General features: G+C 30.4%; 2 protein-coding genes across 3 annotated transcripts; one reads left to right on the top strand and one right to left on the bottom strand.

Moving 5' to 3' along the window:
* Positions 1-785: 785 nt before the first annotated feature.
* LOC136089349 (uncharacterized) lies at positions 786-10,571 on the bottom strand. Of its 2 annotated transcripts, none has more exons than XM_065815321.1 (2): positions 10,428-10,571; positions 786-1,856 (listed from the first exon to the last, which is right to left on the bottom strand). In XM_065815321.1, exon 2 carries the CDS (start codon positions 1,851-1,853, stop codon positions 918-920), a length of 936 nt encoding a protein of 311 aa, XP_065671393.1. In that variant the 5' UTR covers positions 1,854-1,856; positions 10,428-10,571; the 3' UTR covers positions 786-917. The 2 variants fall into 2 exon arrangements, with proteins under 2 accessions (XP_065671393.1, XP_065671392.1); XM_065815320.1 differs by lacking the exon at positions 10,428-10,571 and adding an exon at positions 1,955-2,039.
* Positions 10,572-11,268: 697 nt separating this feature from the next.
* On the top strand, positions 11,269-12,324 carry LOC136089691 (uncharacterized). Its single transcript, XM_065815748.1, has one exon. The coding sequence runs from the start codon at positions 11,269-11,271 to the stop codon at positions 12,322-12,324; it is 1,056 nt and encodes a 351-aa protein (XP_065671820.1).
* Positions 12,325-22,300: the final 9,976 nt, after the last annotated feature.

Here is a 22,300-nt window from a genome sequence, read left to right on the forward strand (position 1 = left end):
CCAGGTTTTATTATATTTCTTTGGGCACCACCTAAAAAATGTATTACGTTAAAGTTATTGGGTCCAAGCCGACATTTGGTCCCAAAAAGACGTTTTATAAACGTTTATTGAACGTTTTGGATTGTTATATAGATTTTATGCGAATTTTAATGGCTTTTAAATGATTGTTTTTTTTTATCGTTGTAAATATGATCGTTGCCCTAAATATTATTCTTAGTTTTCACAGGCTGTATACGTTAATAATAGTCACTGGGGTGCCTTAGAAAAAGTCAATTAATAAGTTATATAATAATTAGTTTTGCGCCATTAACCATCCTTGGCCCAATGGTTTAAGATCAGAATGAAAAGGACGGTTTGTTTCCTATTTCAAGCATATTGTTCATGAAATATAAAACAGAAAGCTTTTTCAATGAATGATCTATGGTTTTATTTTCTTATATTATTCGCGATGCTCTATGGTTTGATTTTCTTATATTACAATACACAAAACAATTAAAAGAAAGAGCGAGAGAGTGAGAGAGAGAGAGAGAGAGAGAGAGAGAGAGAGAGAGAGAGAGAGAGAGAGAGAGATTATTTCTTTTAGAGAGGGATCATTTAAATTATTTTTTAAACTGAATACAGAAATATTTTTAAAACTGGGGATTTTTTTTAATCATTAAATATATATGATTGGAGAAAATATATATGATTGGTGAAAAGACAAGTTTGTTGCTCCGGCCAGGATTTTCTATTATTGTAATTTAATTTTGGTAATTTTAAACATACGGCTAAATGAAAAATAAAAATAAAACATAATTATTATCTAAAGAATTACATAACACATTTGCAAACAGGTTTTCTTCAACTATCACAAACTCCCAACAACACAGGTGTTTGAAAGGCATTATATTTTTTAAAGTTTTACGATTAACTCGATTTTATGTTAATACGTTTCTTTTTCTGATAACTACATTTGAAAGTTGATAAATAAAATAGTTTTTAATTTTTCGACATCTTAAAATATAAATTATGGAATTTATCATAGAATTTGCTTGGCAAAAAAAGAGTGACCAGCTCATTAATATAACGTGGATATTTTCTATTAGATCATTTCCGGTTTTAAGCGCAGCAACAAAAATTAGCATTGCTACCACCGTAGGGGAATAAAGTACAACAAGTGTAACTGATATCATTACAATTGTTTTATTTAGTTGTTTTTCAACCTTTTTATTTCTCTGAACATTGATATCACAACTTCTCATTATTTGTTTAGTACCAGTTAACAAGCTGATATTTGTAAATGTAACAAAAATTAGAAAAATTAAGGTTACAGACCCAATAGTTGTGTAGATATAAGGAGAGTTTTCGTAAGAACTAGTTGCAATAGATATTGCGAACCATAAACTCATTGCAATACTTATTGAAAAAAATAGGTAGACAACAAATGTTAAGTAAATATTTTTTATTTGAATTCCATGCCACTTGTTGCTATGTACAATTGTTAAATAGCGTTCAATTGATATAACTAGAATAACACAGCAGGAAAACATAGTTGGAAACACATGCCAAAATGCGACTATGGCAATTTGAAAGCATTTCATATTATCTAAGTATGTTGTTATAAGAATTTTAAGTGGTGTTTGAATAATCGCAACAGTCAAATCTACGACTGATAAAAGCATTACGTGTTTTTCTTGAAAAAGTAGGGTTCCATTTCTGGAAGCATACAGAACAGCAATTAGAGTGAAATTTGGAATAAATATTAAAAAAATCATTAACCAATGAACTTTCTCCATGATTAACGCTGTAACTCTGTGCATTGAAGAATAAGATAAAAACAATCGGCACACTGCTTTGCTTATATCTAATTCCATGACCTAAACAAAAACAAATTATATTTAAACATTTAAAAATGATAATATACAATCAAATATAATTTGTGCTACAAATTAAGCTATTATATAATATTTATTACCATTCAGCCAACTTATGATTATTAAAGATTATTATCTTGGGCTTCAGCCCCAGATAATAAATTTCAAAATCATATAAAACAAACTTTAATAACAAATAGAATAATCAGGGCCGGTGCAAGGGTCATGCAGATTATGCAGTCGCATAATCTGGGCGCCAGCTTGGCTGTGGTGCCGCGCTTGTGTAGCCAACAATTTTTTTTCTTTTTTTTTTTTTTTTAATCATTATTCTGATTTTTAAAAAAATAAACTTAAATGTCATATTTGGCGTCCTTAATGTGTACTGAGTTGTTTACATATTAGGGGCGCCAAAGTTTATAGCCTATACTATTAATTTTGTTCATTTTTGCTCAGCACTTTAATAAAAAAAATGATTAGATTGAGGAATATTAGTTGTTTCATTTTTAAAAGCACAAGTTTGTGAATTACATTTTTATTTAAATTTTGTTGTTTGCGTGTTAAATGTTTATTGTAATCGTAAATTTACATTCAGGGGTGCCAAAGCTTATATTATCAATTATCGATTTGTATGTATTTCATTTGCACTTCAATTAAAATATAATTACAGAAAAAAGTAGTGAGTAGTTAATTATTTGAAAGAATAACTTTGTGAGTCATCATGGAGGAAAAAAAAAACCTCCGCGATTCTTTTATAGAAAACGCAGATCATATATACAAAGAGAAGACAAAAAAGAAGCAAAGTATTATTTACACTATTTTTATTGATTGGAAGAACAAGATCCATTTGATAATAATTGATATAAGATTGTATTTATTTCTATTAAGTTAGTTAATCAATACAAAGTAATAGTAATTTAGAAGAATGATTGATTGCTGTTATTTACGCCTTAATAACTATTGCGTTCTGTTTTTATAATACTTTTTTCGTTTTAGGTGTACTTTTAACCATTTTTAAATCATAACAAATAGAAACTAAAACAACTTGTACGCTAGAAGAAGAAGACGTCAGAAAAAAGTTCACATTTTCAAGATTTAAAAGGCATTTTTGATGAAGAAGTTGAATCTTCTTCTGTATAAGAGTGCTTTATTTTACAACAAGGTACCAGTGGTACGTCAAGTTCACCATTTTCATTTAAGTTTTAGCCTTTTCTCAAAAAAATAAATTGTAAACAAATACAGAACACAGTTTTATTTTAAAACTAAAACTTCAGCTTTTTTTCCTCTATTTTTATTGTACAATTCCTTGGTACTCAAGGTTATGCTTTTTGTAGAACAAGTTTTCAAAGAAAACAATGGAATCTTTTTTAAACGTGTTGAACACATTTCAAAGTTTAACACTGTTCTGTCTGAACATCTAGGGGAGAGTGGGGTAATGGCTAACGTGGGGTATTTCCGTATATAGTCAAAACAACAAGATAGAAAAAAATAGTTGACAATTTATCTTTGCCTGCTGAGAAGGGGTTCCATACTCAATTCTAGACGTGTAGTAGTGCAGCTGCACTCGTTGTTTGCAATAAATTGATCCTAACTTTTTCTGATAACTTTATGTAGTTTTTTGCTTGAGAAACATTCCTCTTGTAGCTACTATGGAAATAAAACTACTCCTTTTGTTGTTGCAAAGTACCATATTCGAGCAGTTTTTAACACGTATTATATTTTTTGTATGTCAATACAATCTCAATAGATTAATTGTAGTTTGTTTGTTTGTGTCCGCTGGGAAATAACAAACAATCTTAGTGAGGTAATTTTGAACAAAAGTTGCACAAAAGTGCACAACTGGTGAAAACACATCCCAGGGTTTTGTTAGTAATAATTTTTTTTTAATTTTAATAATCAAAAAATTAAATATTAATTTTAAAATAGTATTGTTGTATTAAGTTGTAATGAAAAGTTTCATGATCTGCCCATGGAAGAATGGATTTTGTGTTACAATTGTATGGCTTGGTGGAGGTGAGCATATCCTGAGGTTTTGTCTGTGATTTATGCTCTTAGTTATTAAAAATTGCATTTTATTTGTTATTACTTAGGTGTAAAAAATAGGATCCTTCAGTTTAACAAGCTTTTTTTTTTTCTTGTGGAAACCATTTACTAAACTTTGTTTTCAATAATGCAGCACTCTCCTGTACTGTGGGTGTTAACTTTTTCAACAATATTCAAGAGGCTTGTAACTTTTTTTCAGGATCAACTCATTATTGGGGTATATTAACTTTTTATGTAAAAAAATTTAATGTAAAAACTCTAAGTGAAAACCGTTGGTAGAGCTGGGTAGACGCCCTTGAACCTTTGCAATACCATATTGATGTGGTTTATGACGCTGATTATGAATCCACGTTAGATTTCAATATTTATGATTTTGGAAAATGTACTGCTATGGGTATTGCCAAGAAAACTTCAGATTTCGAATTCCTCTGCAGTATGGTCACTTGGTATGATGTCTTGTTCAAATTTAATTTAGTAAGCAAAACACTTTAGGTGAAAACTGTTAATCTGCAGAGCACTTTAAAACTAATTGAAATTTTTTGGATACTTTATTGAAGATCGGATGATGGGCTATATAGTGTTATTACAGATGCAATGACACTGGCCGTAAATGCAATGAAACTGGCCGTAAAACCAATGAAACTAGCCGTAAAAAATGAGATTGGATTATGGCCTATATAGTGTTATTACAGATGCAATGAAACTGGCCGTAAAACTGGACATCAATCTAAAGTTTTCTGATGAAGTTGTGGTGAGACTGAGAAAGATCAAAAAGTCTTTCAAATTAAATTTCTTCTTTTTTTTCAAGGAGTCTTTCAAATTAAATTTCTTTTTTGTAGCTTTAGACACTGCAATTAATTCTTTGTCAGAAAGATTCGAAATGATGAAAAATTAATGCAAACATTTTAAATTCCTCTATAACATGAAAATAAAAAAGAAAAAGTAAAACAGATACAATTAAAAAAAATAGAAAAATCTACATTCCGCTTTGACAGCTGATGACAAGAGTGACGTCAATAGGAATGAACTGTTTAATAAAATTGTAATCTTAGCTCCAATGTTGCCAAACGATAGCTGCCTTAAAACAACACTGTCTTATATCACAAAGAACAGTTCAAATGACATCGTTTGTAATTTGTATGTAGCATTGATTTTCTTACACTCCCGGTATTAGTGACCAATTCTTATGATCGACTATGTGGATGGCCACATTAACAATTGAACACCAGGTCTTAGTACAATTGAAACCGATTCATTTTTGAAAGACTTTGTTAAACTTAAAACAAGAAAAGGTTGTTACACTGAGCGAAATTTCCGTAGTTCCACTTACAATTTGTACTTATAAATGAACTCTTGAAGCATTTACCTTTTTTTTTTTTGTTTTTTGTTTTTTACAGGAGTAAATAAATATTCAAATAATATGTTAATAAAAAATAATTATTAGTTTATTTTGTAAAGAAACTAAAAGTTATTGATATTTCGAAAAAACATGCAAAATTTCTATAGTTCTATCAAAACTATATTCATCATTTATAGTTTTTGTTTTAATCAATAATTTTTTAAATACATTAGTTTTTAATAATTCGGTTTTTCGCAATTTTTATAAGATTTTTCAAACAAACCTTTGAAATACCGCTCCATGCTTTTTTATTTTTATTATATAGATAGAAGTTTTAAGCTTTTGTATCATATTATATTCTCGAAGACCTCCATTATAGTTGGTGCCAATACTCCCCATAAATTTTCAATAGGGTTCAAGTCGGGTGAACGGGATGGTCAATCCAAAACATGCATATATTTTTTCAAGAACAACTGTTTTACATTTCGTGCCGTGTGAATTGCTGCATTATCGTGTTGAAAAATCCAATTCTTAGTAAGTAAACCTTCACTAAACTCGATTAAAACATCCTAAAAGATCTTCATAATTTCTTGCATTCATTTTTGTTGTAATTAAGCATATTGGAACTTTGCCGTGGAAACAAAATGCAGCCCACATCATAACTGTTCCTTGTCCTAAGTTACCACTTATAGCAATGCTTTTTTTTTTCAAACCATGCCAATAATGCTTAAAACTATCAGGTCCATCTAACATTTTTTCATCGGAAAAAATAATATTTGTCCATTCTGCGTTCCATGCCATGTCGTCCATTCTGCGTTCCATGTCATGTCGTCCATTCTGCGTTCCATGTCATGTCGTCCATTCTGCGTTCCATATCATATCGTCCATTCTGCGTTCCATGTCATGTCGTCCATTCTGCGTTCCATGTCATGTCGTCCATTCTGCGTTTCATGTCATGTCGTCCTTGGCAAAACACAAATTTTGCACTTTTATACTTTTTACTCAATTGTGGTTTTTTAATCATTTTTTTCCACTGGAACCGTCTTGATTTTTACAACATTTTTTCAACACGTCTTGTGGTTACAGGTAATTCCAGTTTAGTCTTTATTTGTCTTGCTTTTCGTACTCCGGATGATACCAATCGCATAATGGAAGAATGTTGCCATCTGGTTTTTTTTTTATTTCCGCCCTTAGGGTAATTTTTTTTGTAACTTTCGCCTAAGTTTACAAGATTATTCACATCATGACGAGACCTTTTGATTTTCTTAGCAATTTGTTGATTGGAGAAACTTAAATCTTTATAAGCCATGGCTTTTGCTTTTTCTTCCATATTTAACACCCTTCCGCTTGGCATTGTAATAATTAAATAACAACTGTTAGTTTAAAATACACAAAACTTTCATATAGAACAATCAAATCCAAATCTTACTCAAACTTCAATCAAGTGTTGCAATTCTCTAGTCAGTTTTTATGTAAATAGGGTAAATATTTTAAAGGATAATATGCTTTTATTGTATTTTTGGGGCCGTCCATAAAGGAAGTCATTCTTTATTAGGCATTTTTTGACCTCCTCCCCCTCTTTTGTCACTAATTGTCTCTTTTCCCTATACCTTCCCTTAAAAAGGACGTCATAAAATTGAGGCTCCCTCCCTCCTATAAATGTCATTCAAAATTTGAATAGATATTTCCACGTTTGTTTTCCTTCTTTTTCTTTTTCTGAAAAAAAAAAATTAATATTACTTTACTCTTATCCGACATATTAAATTTAATCTAAGTGTATGATAGGAACTTGCCTCACTCATTACCTATCCAAGGATTTTTTAAGTGATTGTCAATTGATATTATTGGAAAAAAGCAGTCTGGTTCGTCTGAAATAGTTGAATCATTTGGAATATTAAGGGCCTCCGTTTCGATTTCGTCCTCATCGAACCATTCAGCAAAGGCCGCGTTCTCTTCTACTGCAACTGCGGCCATTAACTCTCTTTTGCGCTAGGCGGCAATGCGAATAGGCCTGACTTGCAAAAGAGTAAAAGCAATACGGTTAATAACATTGGAATGAACAAAGTTGACATGCTTTTTGATCATGACTTGGGAGGCAAAGTACAAGTTACAGTGCTTACAGATTTTCTGAGACAAGCTTGATTGCACAGAGGGACAAAACAGATCGTAAGGAAGAGGTTTGAATGATTTCAATGATCGAGGAATGGTGCTCTGAATATTGGAAGCGATAAGAAAAATACAGAAAGAAAACAATTCTTGCTGGCGACGTCTGAAATGGGTACAGCCTTCAAGCCATCTTCTGACTGGCTAATAACAGAAATAACATGGAAGTAAGAGCTCCTTTTCAAAGCGCAACATCCGGGATCTTCACATTTCACAATTTGAGTGAAACATTGACTGGTGCGCACATGAGAGGCAAACCAGTCCTGATCCTTTGATAAGAGATGATGGACATCAAGCTCCGTCTTTTTGTCTCGGTCAATATACTCGGCCACCGTTGGAAACTGGTCAATTATCAGACCTGAAAAGACCGAGGCACAGCTCTTTACAGCAAATGCAAAGTTCTGTTTCTCTTTACTCAGCCATCCTTCTCTCGGCTCGATTGAAAGCACTCCGTCCTGGCGCATTCGTCATGATAAATAAGGCATCCAAATTATTTGTAAGGAAATGATGGATTGCTGTTAACAAAATAGATGTTTAAATTAGAAGAAACATAACTGTATTAATAGATCACAATAAAAAATTTGAAAAAGAAGGCTATACCAGTTTCGATGACTTTAGCGTATCGTGGATTTTCATCTGGTCCACCATTAACACTGAAGACAACCACTGGCTTGACCAACTTGGTCAAAGGATCTTTTGTGATAGAATTAAACTCTGGCAGAGTCAAATGTCGTTCAAAGTCCAATCCGTGAGCATACGCTGTCGATGATGAATGCTTTCCAGATCGATTAGCAACATAAGTGGGACCGGAATAGGAAACTGCGTCAGATTTTCCAAGCCTATCTGGTTTGATTGTAATAACTGCGTAGATGGATGGGATGTGTTTGTGCTTTGCAGCGATAACCCAATCATGATCAGGAAGAGAAACTCTATATCCGTATGCATCAATATAGAAGCTTGTTTGTTGGCAGCGGTGATTCCAATAGGGATCCAAGCTTTATTGTCTTGGCTTATAAAGCACACATCTTTGGGACCTAAAAAAGAGCAAACTTCTTCCACATTCTTTATAGTTGCTGTAAAAAATGGACCATCCACGTGATTTGAATGGAGGTCATTTTGAGCCCGCATCAACTTAACTGGAACCCTGTGAACGTGTCTCTTTCCTTCAAGCGAATCGCTTCGTTTTGGCAGCAAACGAGTATGTAAAGCACTTCTGCTAAGATTGTAACCTCTCTTTTCGAGCTCGGCACCAAGCTTATCCAACGATTTGAGGCTCTTTAAAAGTAATTAAAAAATAATTAGTGAATAAGTTCAGAGGCTGAAAAGTTATATTGAGACCTAATATAGTCTATTAGAATTATTTATTATCTAAAGTTGTACTCTCACCCTATACATTTCAGATTGTCTTTTCTCATAGGCAGCAGATCCATGTTCAGCAAGTTGAATGATGACACACAATATTTCAGATTGCTCTACCTCAACAGTAGGGCGACCGATTCCATCACGTACTTTAAGAGCTTATTTCACTTCCGGGTGGTAAGCGAACACCTATAGTACCGAAAGAACTATACAAATAAGTTAATGTTCATTTTCTACAATATTATTATTGTAACTTATTATTATATGATGCGATAAATATTACCTGATTCATGACAATTTTCTTTTCAGCCCTTGATTTTTGTTTTGACTTCATATTACCAATCAACTTGTTTAGATTACTCGTAAGCTCATGGACATTTGCCTTCTTCTTTTTAATGCTTTCTTCTTCACCATCGGTCCATAAGCCACTTCTTTTTCTGCTCTTCATAGCAACTATTTCTTGATTCAAAACAACGATCTCTGCTTTGATTGTTTCTTGAGCATGAGTCTTGGCTTTCTTCGTCTCAGTTTGAAGTGTGATCAAGATGTCGTGTCGAGAGGCATCTGAAGTGGTATGAACGACATGTATTGGCTCAATAAATTGATCTAAAAAATGCTGGAACTCTAAAGAGGAAGAACTGGCATGGGAAGAAACAGATTGCTTGGTTGTTTGTTGGGCCCAAAATGACATAAAGAACCTTTTTGTTTCAAGACTATTTAGGTATACTTTTGGATCAAAGTCTTTACTTGAACCTCCAAATCTTGCTTTTCATTGATCTCATTCCATATTTTATGGACTTTTTTTTGACTATTGGCTTTTTTCTCGAACGGATGAGTATTATTGTAAGATTTTATAAGCGAATTTAGAACAGTATTTTTATCCATCTTTTAATATACAGACAACAATAGTCTTTGACACTTTTGCCACACAATAAAAAAATAATAAAAAATATGCTTTATGTAATAATTGCTGCACAACCAATTCCCTTTGGACAATCATTTGTAATATTCGCTTTAGACAATCATTATTAATTGCTAAACGAGCAATTCCCTTCGGACAAATATTTGTAAAACTCTATTTAAAAATCATAAATGATATCAACACTATGTCCTTGGGGACAAATTTCGCAAAAAGAATTAGCGCGAAAACACGTAGCAATCAACTAATGATATATGCGATACAAGAAACTACCAAGGGTTGAGCAATATATAATTAATTGTAATAAATTCAATATATTTATATATACAAAAATAAAATTTAAATAAATATCAGCACGAATTTCTTTCCTATTTTACGATAAATAAAAGCATACCATTCCCTCATGTTAACTTCATAAAAACACATGTTTACATATAAAAAATTGTATAAAGTGACATTCTTTTCTGATGATCCCCCTCCCCCTTGTCCTTTTTTGTCCTTTTAATCTGGACCCCCTCCACCCTCCACCCTATTTGGATGACGTCCTTTACGGATTTACCAAAACACATTATATAATAATTTAGTAATAAACATACATTTTTCTTTTCTCTAATTTTACTTATTTGATATTTGATCATTTAAATTTATAAGAAACGATTACATTAATAATACCTATACAATTATTTAAAAACTTATTAAAATATTAAAAAAAAAAACTTATTAAAATATTAAAAAAAAATTTCAAAGAACTCACTATTTTTTGATGATCCAATTTTAATCTCGCATATGCCAAAAAAATACTTGAACCGGCTCTGATAATAATAACAATATTAATACAATAATTATCAATACGATAATATCAAATTCAAATAATTCATGACATACTATTTCATACATACATAATATTTTATTTATTATTTTATTTTATTTTATTTGATGCACGTTATTAAATTAATGTTGATCCTTTTATTAAGAGCTCATTTGAATTTTTAAACGCAAAAAAATATATTTAATTTACTCAAAACAAAAATGTTATTAATAAAATGTTAAAAATGTTATTAATAAAAATATTAATGTTAATAAAAAAAAAAAGAATAGTAAAAATAATAATAATAAATATCATAGAACTTTTAAAAAATAAATTTAAGATTCAAAGTACTCTCAACGCAAAATGAGACAGATCTGACAGATTTTTTGGTATTTTGACACACTCGCGTGTCAAAATATTAAAAAATCACTATCAGCATTGCACGGTGAAAATTTGTCATAATGGTGAAGACACGTTCATAAGAGGAAATATCTAGTTAAAAAAACATTAAATATTACAGCGTCGTCTACAGTTATTTTCGTCGCGTCCATAATTATTTTCGTCGCGTCCATAATTATTTTCGTCACGTCCATAATTATTTTCGTCGCGTCCACAGTTATTTTCGCCGCGTCCATAATTATTTTCATATTTCAACAATATAATTTCTCAAAATATTATCTTTAAAAAATATTACAAAAGAATTTTTTAAATAAGCATTATTTGCTTAAACTACAATTTCTAAAGTAGAATAAAGTTTAAATATTTTAAAGAATAAAAATAACAAGTTATGACAGATTCAAATACATATAATCAAGAATCAAATTTTAATGAAATAGTTGAGTTAGAGAGGCAAATCAATGGTCGTGCTTCTTATAAGAAAGCAACTATTGAAAGCATTGAAACAATAAAGAGGATGGTAGCTAATAAAGAAAAAAACGTTGATATTTCACAAGCTACTGGGCTTACTTTAAGAACAGTCCAAAATTGGGTAATGAAACTTTCAAATAATCCCGATGCTAAACCAAAAAAACGTGGACCTGTTGCGAAGATTAATACTGACCGTAGAAGAGAAATTGAACTGTTTGTATCGGCAAACAATTCCCTTACAGCGATAGATATGGGTGAATTAATATCCGAAGAAAATAAATGCTCTACAACAACTATAAAGAGAGAATTAAAAAATATGGGTTATACTAGAAAGAGATTAAAACCAATTGTGGCTGCAAGAAACTCAGCGATGGTTAAAGGACAGAGATTTCTATATTGTACTCATGTTTCTTCTATTAATGATACTGATATAATTTTTATTGATGAAACCGGTTTTAACCTTCATCAATCAAGACATCATGGATATGCATTAAGTGGGAGTACACCTTATATCACTGTACCAACACAAAGGGGAAGAAATATAAGCCTTATATGTGCTATTTCCGTAGAAGGTATTATATCATTTCAAATAAAAGTAGGATCTTTTGATGCTGTCAGTACGAAAGAATGGATTGAAAATTCATTGATTCCAGCCCTAAATAATCGAAGGTATATTATCATTATGGATAAAGCTCGATTTCATCATTCAGCTATTGTAACTTCTGCAATTCAAAATGGAATGTGTGTTGTTCACTTTCTCCCACCCTATAGTCCGCAACTTAATCCCATTGAAGAGCTTTTTGGGGTAATAAAAGATAGATACAATAGAATTATTCCAAGACCAGCAACAACGGGGGATATGGAAATGGAAATATCAAATATTCTTTTAACATCTCGTAATGAATCACTACAAGGATTTTATACACATATGCGTGAATGGGTAGTAAGAGGAATCCAACGGAATGAATTCATTTAAATGAAATTTATTGACTATCTTATATCTTTATTTACATCTTTGCATTTACATCTTTGTATTCATATCTTTATTTACTTATTTGTATTTTTTCACATTCAAACTGTAAAATTTTTATTAAAATAGTATATTTTATCTAAAAACGTGTTTTGAGTGAATCTAAACCTATAACACTTTTTAAATTAAACTGATAGATTTGTTTCATTTTCTAAGCATTAAAAAAATCTTTTATAATATCAAATAATTTTAAACGTGACGAAAATAATTATGGACGCGGCGAAAATAATTATGGACGCGACGAAAATAATTATGGACGCGACGAAAATAACTGTGGACGACCCTGTAATTTAAGCGTAATTTTATGCGGTTATTGACACGTTAATTTGACATGTGTTCCAAAACGCTATTTTGCATTTTTTATTTATCAACTTTCTTACGCTACTATTGTTTTAAATTAACTTTATTGACTTTCATTTTAAACTATATTATTTTCATAAAGAATGTTTTTTTCGCTCATGCTTTTAAAAATAATTTAACGTAAATGTAATCACTAGTTTTTATGCATCGAAAACGGACAGTTTCCGATATTTCTTTTGCTACAAACCTTTTTTATTAAGTATCAGATAAACTATCCTCCAATATCCTCCAAACATTTGACTATGTAAATCTCATGCTAAATGTATGTAAATAGCCATGCATCATAAATATTTTGCAACTTTTTGCAATAAAAAAAGTTATAACAAAAGATTGGTCTTCGGTTTATGGTCAGTTGATGAGAAATACTGAACATGTCAAAAATATGTTTTGCACACAAAGAATACCTACAAAATCTTTCATTACTGTTATAATATATAAGTTGTGTAAATATAAATCTAAAAAAGTTATTTTATGACAAATACATGCATCGAAAAGTAATATTTTTAATGTTTACACTGATAAAAGTTGTCTATTTTTCACAAATAATTAATTTTTTTAATATTTTTTTAATATTGTATAAGTACATGTTTATTACTTTATTTATGCATTTTATATATAAATATAGTTATTCTAATAAAAAAAACTACGAAAATAATTTTGGCACAAAAAATTCGATTTTGTCCCATTGTGCAACGTATTGATTACGTTTTACTTAACGCACGTAACAATAATAAAATTCTTTTGATTATTTTTCAAGGCTCAAAACAATTAGAAAAAAACTTATAAAGCAGGCTTCATCTACTTTGTTTTTATTTAAACAATCTACATTACGTTTAGATTAAATTTAACCTATTGCACTTTTTTTTTGAAGCTCTTCATTGTAAATATCTATATCGTTTTTATATAATTTATTAAGTATAACCAGAACACATTATATATTTATATATATATATATATATATATATATATATATATATATATACAAATATATATATATATATATATATATATATATATATATATATATATATATATATATATATATATATATATATATAAATATATAAATATATATTGTATAAAAAATTATTATTCTTATCACAAACAGGCTTCAAAAATATAAATTTAAACAACGATTCTTTTTCTTTGATATCATTTGATAAAAACATTCCAAATAAAAATGTTGAAATATTATTGGTTACAAATTAATTGATGTTGAAACTTGAAATATCAAATTTGAATTATTATGTTGTCCTTATGATATTTTAAATGATTTTTTTTAATTTGGCGCTAAAAAGAATAGATTGCCATAAGGAAAAAGACACCCTATACCGCTTTTTACATCCATTTAAAACAAACATGACACCCATTTAAAACAACTACGACATTCATTTGTGACAATCAATTAAAACAATCGTGATTTTCAATTAAAATAATCGTGCTTTTCAATTAAAACATTTAACGCATATGCAATCTCAACATTCAATATTATTCAAAAAAAAAAGTTTTTGTTTATATATTTATTTACTTAAATGTATTCTTAATTAATATTATATTCGTTTATTTTAATTTAACGGAGTTTATTTTAATTTTAAATGGATGCCATGTTTGTTTTAAATGGATGAAAAACCCGGTAAGGCGGACACACATGTTAGGGAGAGTGGGGTAATGGCGAACGCGGGGTAACTCCGAACAGTATTATAAAAAAATAAATTTGACAATTTCTTTTTACCTGCTGAGAGGGGATCCCATGCTAAGTTCCAGACGTGCAATAGTGTAATAAAGCTGCGATTGTTGTGCACTGCAACTTTATTTTAACTTTTTCTGATAATTTTATGCAACTTTTTTCATGAGTAACATTCTGTTGTAGCTTCTATAAATATAAAACCATAGGCGCTGGAAGTATTTAAAGACTGGGGGGGGGCAGAAATGGGTGGGGCATGGGGAGGGGTGCCTCTCCCTGAATGGGGTGTTTGGTGGGCGTTATCCCACTGAAATTTTTTTACGCATAATTAACCCTGCTAAATGCAGATTTGCAATCCTTTTTAAATCAATATATTTAAATATTTGATGCAAAACAAAATCTACCAAAAACAATTACAGTTACTGTATAAAATGCCCAAATACGGATGAAAGTTCACGGGTTTTAGCCACAAACTCCTCCATGAGTGCTGTAATGTCAACCTTGTCTAGGTAATTTTTGTTAATGTGCATTAAAGCGAGGTGAGTGAGGCGACTCTGTGACATTGTTGACCGCAGCCAAGTATTAAGCCGTCTCAATTTCATACTGATCTGATGCAAATTTCTTAGTTGGGAATTTGTACTTAGAAGGGGGTTGAAATGGATAAAGGACCAGGGCAGTACTTGTTACTGCCGGTACAGCAGGTTTGCTTGACTCAAACTTGGCAGAGAAAGTGGGTGTGGTAGACACAGATTGCTGTGTTGATGAATCAGAATGAATACTGTGAGGATGTAGTGGTTTCACAAGCACAATCACCAGTTTCAGTTTGGCCCGTGTCTGGCCTAAAGGATTTGGATATGGATATTACATACATTTCACCTTTTAGTATTTGTTAAAAAAAAATATTTTCAGTAGTCTTGCGATTATGGAATGCTGCCGTAAAATGATTACACTGCGTATGCTGACTAACCTAAACAACTATTTAGTACAATCGTCTGTTCCATGATTTAAATTTAACATATTAAATGCTTACTAACCTCGCTCTTGAAAAGCAGACGTCTATGTCTTTAAACGGGGCTTCTTTGCTTCTGACATTGATTGATTTGTTAAAGAATTGTGCGATTAAACATTAAAACAAATTTTGCTTTTTTAAATTTTATTTCATTTTCATGGAGTCTGTACTCTATACTCTGTACAGTGAAATTTTTTTACTAATCGAATTCTATTGAAAATTTTTAATTTAGTTCTCTTTATTGCAGGGTTGGCATTAAAAAACCCACCCAAAAAAACCCAGTTAAAAAAACCAAAAAAAAACCGGTTTTTTTTGGGTTTTTTTAAAATAATATTTTATTTAAAGGATTCTCTTTGCTTGGTTTTTTTCTGAGATTTATTTATTTCAGAAAACATTTAAACATAATTATGACTAATTAAAAGGTAATTATTATTGAAAAGAGGATACGGATATGATCAGAATTAAGTATTTAATAAGAATCAAAATTTTTAAAAGACATGATTTTTTTTAAATATTTCTGAAAAAATAGATTTAGTATTTTTTACAATATACTTTCAGTGAACTCAGTGGCTTTCATCAGCCATATCTAAGTCAGGCCTGTGTACTATCTTACAAATTACTCAAGAAACTTTTATTCAAACAGTATTATTATTTGTGTAGCATTAAGTATATTTAACTTGCATATTTCGATGCAATGTGTATTTTTCAGAAAAAAATCTTTATAAGTATGCCATTCGGAAGTGGAAGGAAGAAAGGATGGGAGTGGAAGGAGGTCAGTGAGATAGAAAGAACAAAAATAGTGTTCAGTGTGACCATTGTTCAGAGAAGATTAGTGGAAAAATTGAAAGAGTTCGTATTCATTTGGAGAAGTGTAAAGAGAGAAAGAAGGACACTGATGAACAAGAACCAAGACCTGGAAGCTCAATGAGCAACATTAGCCTCTTGTCAAATGAGTCAGATACTTCAATTTCCGAAGGATCTATTATCAGCTTCACACCAGCAAAAAGGTTTAAAAGTAGTAACTTAAATAACTTTGTAGTTAGAACATCAAATGATCAGAAAAATGCCATAGACAAGCAAGTTGCCGGGTTTTTTTTCAGCTGTAACATGTCTTTTAATTCAGTGGAAAATTGTGAGTTTCAGAAATTTGCTCTCTTCTTCGTCCTGGTTATGTCCCACCAAGCCGAAAAAAACTGGGTGGAGATTTATTAAATGAAGTCTATGATGATCTGTCAGCTGGTATAAAGAACGAACTGGAAACCAAAGACACGTTGGTAATTTGTCTAGATGGATGGTCTAGTATTCAGAATGACCCAATAATTGCTCACTCATTTTATGATGGAAAAAAGAGTTATCTGTACAACATAGTTGACTCAGGATCAGAAAAAAAACTGCAGAATACTGCTTCAAAATCATCAATGAAGCTATAGTTAGCATTAAAAATAATTATAATAAGTTTTTATTTGCTGTCTGCACTGACAATAAAGCTAAGATGAAGAAAATGAAAGAGCTGATCAAACAAGAGTATCCTGATATGTTAACATATGGCTGTAATGTATACTATATGAATTTGCTACAGAAAGACATTTGCAATTCTTTTTCAACAATTCTAAAACAGGTTGTGGAAGTTCAGAAATATTTTAGAAATGTGCATATGGCCCATGGTTTGTTAAAGGAAAAAGGTGGATGTATGCCTCAGCTGCCAAATGAAACACGCTGGAACTCTCAAGTTGCCTGCATTGAGACATACCAGAAAAATTATAACTTCTACGTGGAGATCTATGGAGAGAAGATTGAAGATTTTCCAGCCAATATTGGAAGAATAATTGAGAATATAGCCATCAAACGTGAGGCAAGTCGTCTTCTTAGTCAAATGAAAAAATTGGGGATTGCCTTAGACAAGATGCAGAGTGATTCTTGTCATCTCTCTGACGCAGTTCATATCTGGTATTCATTGATAAAGGATAAAGAGCTATCCATATACTATGATGCAATAAAGAAGAGATTTCAATATGCTGTACAACTCTTTGATATTTTGGCCTATATAACTGACCATCGCTATGTAGATGATTACAAAAGCTTCATTGATAGTGATAATGAAAACAGTGCAGAACAATGGTTAGAGGACAGGAACCCTGATTTCTTGGATTTACTATACAAATTTTAACTTGAAGGACAGGGAGGTGTTCCCCAAGCAAATGTTCTCAGAATCACTGAAAGTTATCTCTCCATCAGAATGGTGGAACATCATGAAAAGAAAGGTTACTAGATCTCAAATTAGGGATAAAGAGGTTTCTGCCAATTTCTGCAGCTTTCTAGCTTCTCTACACTCCTGTCCTGCTAGCTCAGCCTCAATTGAGAGATGGTTTTCAACCTTTGGATTTGTCTGGTCGATGATCAGGAATCGTCTTAGTGCAGATAAGGCAATGAAACTTGTGAAGATTTAAAAATCATTTTACAATAGCTCAGCAGCTGACAGCAGTTCCTGTGATGATATCGAATCTGATCAATAAGTAGGTAAGTAGTAGGAAAAATCGTTTTTAACTTCAGTATAACCATCTAAATTTTAAAAAAAATTCTATCTCTATTATTTAAGTGTAATTTATATTTATTTTAGTTTATTCTTGATGATCCCAGAAGAAGTGTTTAACTGGAAATATGTCAAAAACATCTGAAAAGCTGACAAGAATTGAAAATTATTGTAATAATCAAACAAAGTAAAATTATGTAAGGAGAATTTTATTTACAGTTCTTCAAATTATTAAATTTCCCTTGTAAAAGCTCCTTTCAATAAATAAGTATAACTATTACCTATTATGTGTTTTTAATTATTATCTTGAAAAAATTAAATGTTTAAAGATAGTTTGAATGCAAAATAGGTATTATGTCTTTCATTTTCTAAGCAAAAAAGCTATTTTTAAAAAAACCCCAAAAAACCCAATAAAACCCAAAAAAATCCAGTGGGCTCAGTTTTTTTTTAAAAAACAGGGTTTTTTCCAACCCTGCTTTATTGTCATGGATAATGACTTTGAAACAATAGATTTTCAAAAGTTGCGTTTTGACGTTTTCAAAACTGAAAATATTTTTTTTTGCGACAAACTTATATGAGGGCGAAATTTTCTTTTATAACAGAAAAGTATTTGACTCTACATATTTTGTTATTAAAACTTTTAAAGCTGAACTCCAAACTAACATTGGAAAGTTCACGGTAATACACATCAACATCAGGAACTTAAAAACAAACATCGATAAGCTAAAATACTTTCTTATCGAATGCAAAAGTTCTTTTTAAAAAAAAGGAGCTTTTGCATTCTTTTGAATGCAAAAGTTTTTTTTCTTTGGAGTGCATAAAATTATCGCTGTTTTGAATCGCAGATAGTGGCATTTTAGGTGGGGGGGGGGGGGGAGAGCAGAAGATATCCTCTGCCCCCCACGCAGAAATGTTGGGAGGGCAGTTGCCCATCCTGCGCCCTATGTTCCAGCGCCTATGTGTAAAACCACTCCTTTTTTTTGTTGTTATCAATATAATTGTATATAATTTGCATTTAATACAATTAGCATTTTATTCGTTATTACACACCAGTGTTTGTGATTGCCCCCCGGTGTGTTCAGAACTACCCCACGAACGTCGGGTAATTCCGAACACCAATGGTTTTATTTTTGCCATAAATTTTTATTTTATAAAAAGATTAACAAAAATTGTTTTTTAGGGTTTGTGACTGAGTAGTTAAACTAATTGATAAGCAATAAATATGGTCAATTTTGTATAACTGGTGTCTTTAATTCGCATTCCCGCTTAGGTGTTCGCCAATACCCCACTCTCCCCTATACATATTTATTGAGCTTCACCTATTCCATAGGTACACATTATTTACATGGCCTTATCTTATTGGTAAAACAACCATAACGTTCATTTAAAACATGCATGATGAATAACACCTTGTTATCATATTTATTTTGTCTGAGTCATTAACTGTGCGTTTAGCTGCTTTGCATACCGGTTTTTGCATCCATTTAAAACAACCATGACATTCATTTAAAACATCGTGGCAATAAAACAATCGTGATTTTCAATTAAAACAATTAACGTATGCGCAATCTCAACATTCTATATTATTCAAAAAAACGGTTTTATTTATATATTTATTTATTTAAATTTATTTTTTATTAATACAATATTAGTTTCTTGGAATTTATTTTAAATTTAAATGGATATCACGTTTGTTTTAAATGGATGCAAAACCCGGTACATATTTTTTATACACATAATGTATTGGCAAAACAACCATGACGTTCAATTAAAATATGCATGATGATAAATAAAACAACCATGATTTCCTTTTAAAACATTTAGCGCATGTTTAAAAATTTTAAACATTTAAAAATTATTGCATTAATGCATATTGGATTTTAATTAAAATATTTAGCAAAATTCTGTTTCCCAAAATACGTGAAAATTTGTTTTGAGATTGGTCGTTGATCAAAGAAAAGTTCGATCTGAAACTTAATTGCCGCAAAATCTGAATCTTCATGCTGCGAAATTCCGTTCCCAAAACATGCGAGATCTTGTTGTAAATCTAGTAGTTGATCAAGGAAAAATTTAATCTGAAGCTTCATCGTTAACAGGAGTTAATCAAAACACAATACAATCAATTTTAAGAAGGTACGACCAAACGAATTCAACACTTCCTGGTTCGAGAGGTGGCGCTCGTCACGTTATTTATAATGAAGAGATTAGAAGAGGAATTAAAGAGTTTATAAACGATAATACAACGACAACTATAGTTGAAACTGAATATGCTTTAAATGTAAATGTATCGATTTCAAATGTCTGGAGATGGGTGACAAATCTTGGATACACATATAAAATTACTCGACCAATTTATGAAAGAAGAAACAAAAGTGATGTAAAAAATCTTCGAATTAAATATGTTAGGTGGTATACTTCAGTCTCACCTATACATCGCTATCGAAATATTGTTTTTATTGATGAAAGTCCATTTAATTTACACATGTTTTGCAGTCATTCATGGGCAAGAAGAGATGTAACACCATACCCAATCATTCGCCCTAGGCAGCGTAAAGTTTTGATGAAATTGACCGTCAATGAATTAAATATTATTCACTTTAAAGCTGCATGTATGTCAGTCAACACAGTTTTGTTTCAAGAATATAATGGTGAAGTTGTGTAAGTTTTGGGGACTGAGGAAAAATTCACCCTGGTGATGGATAATGTCAGAATCCATTATAATGTTGAGATGAGGGCTCAGAACATTCAAATAAAATATTTGCCACCATATTCACCAATCTTAAATCCGTGTAATCACGTGCGAAGAAATACGGCCACAACTGGAAGTAATGAACTAATTACAAGAATGCACGAGGCATGCTTACCTATTCCTAATGTTAACTTATCGAACTATGACACACACAGCAAAAGCTTTTTCGAAGCGCGTCTTAGGTCAGATGATATACCTCGACAGTAACTGGAAAATAAACATATTTTAAATGAAATAAGATTTTAAATAATTTTAAAAAATTGAATAAAAAAAATAAAAATATATATTAAAAAAAAACCTTTTTCTTTTGAATAATATAGAATGTTAAGATTGCGCATGCGTTAATGTTGAATGAGTATAGAATAATATAGAATGTTGAATGAGTATAGAATAATATAGAATGTTGAATGAGTATAGAATAATATAAAATGATGAATGAGTATAGAATAATATAGAATGTTGAATGAGTATAGAATAATATAGAATGTTGAATGAGTATAGAATAATATAGAATGTTGAATGAGTATAGAATAATATAGAATGTTGAATGAGTATAGAATAATATAGAATGTTGAATGAGTATAGAATAATATAGAATGTTGAATGAGTATAGAATAATATAAAATGATGAATGAGTATAGAATAATATAGAATGTTGAATGAGTATAGAATAATATAGAATGTTGAATGAGTATAGAATAATATAGAATGTTGAATGAGTATAGAATAATATAGAATGTTGAATGAGTATAGAATAATATAGAATGTTGAATGAGTATAGAATAATATAGAATGTTGAATGAGTATAGAATAATATAGAATGTTGAATGAGTATAGAATAATATAGAATGTTGAATGAGTATAGAATAATATAGAGTGTTGAATGAGTATAGAATAATATAGAATGTTGAATGAGTATAGAATAATATAGAATGTTGAATGAGTATAGAATAATATAGAATGTTGAATGAGTATAGAATAATATAGAATGTTGAATGAGTATAGAATAATATAGAGTGTTGAATGAGTATAGAATAATATAGAATGTTGAATGAGTATAGAATAATATAGAATGTTGAATGAGTATAGAATAATATAAAATGATGAATGAGTATAGAATAATATAGAGTGTTGAATGAGTATAGAATAATATAGAATGTTGAATGAGTATAGAATAATATAGAATGTTGAATGAGTATAGAATAATATAAAATGTTGAATGAGTATAGAATAATATAGAATGTTGAATGAGTATAGAATAATATAGAATGTTGAATGAGTATAGAATAATATAAAATGATGAATGAGTATAGAATAATATAGAATGTTGAATGAGTATAGAATAATATAGAATGTTGAATGAGTATAGAATAATATAGAATGTTGAATGAGTATAGAATAATATAGAATGTTGAATGAGTATAGAATAATATAGAATGTTGAATGAGTATAGAATAATATAGAATGTTGAATGAGTATAGAATAATATAGAATGTTGAATGAGTATAGAATAATATAGAGTGTTGAATGAGTATAGAATAATATAGAATGTTGAATGAGTATAGAATAATATAGAGTGTTGAATGAGTA

Source organism: Hydra vulgaris, chromosome 13 (genome assembly GCF_038396675.1).
Source record: "Hydra vulgaris chromosome 13, alternate assembly HydraT2T_AEP".
In the NCBI taxonomy this organism is placed as follows: domain Eukaryota; kingdom Metazoa; phylum Cnidaria; class Hydrozoa; order Anthoathecata; family Hydridae; genus Hydra; species Hydra vulgaris.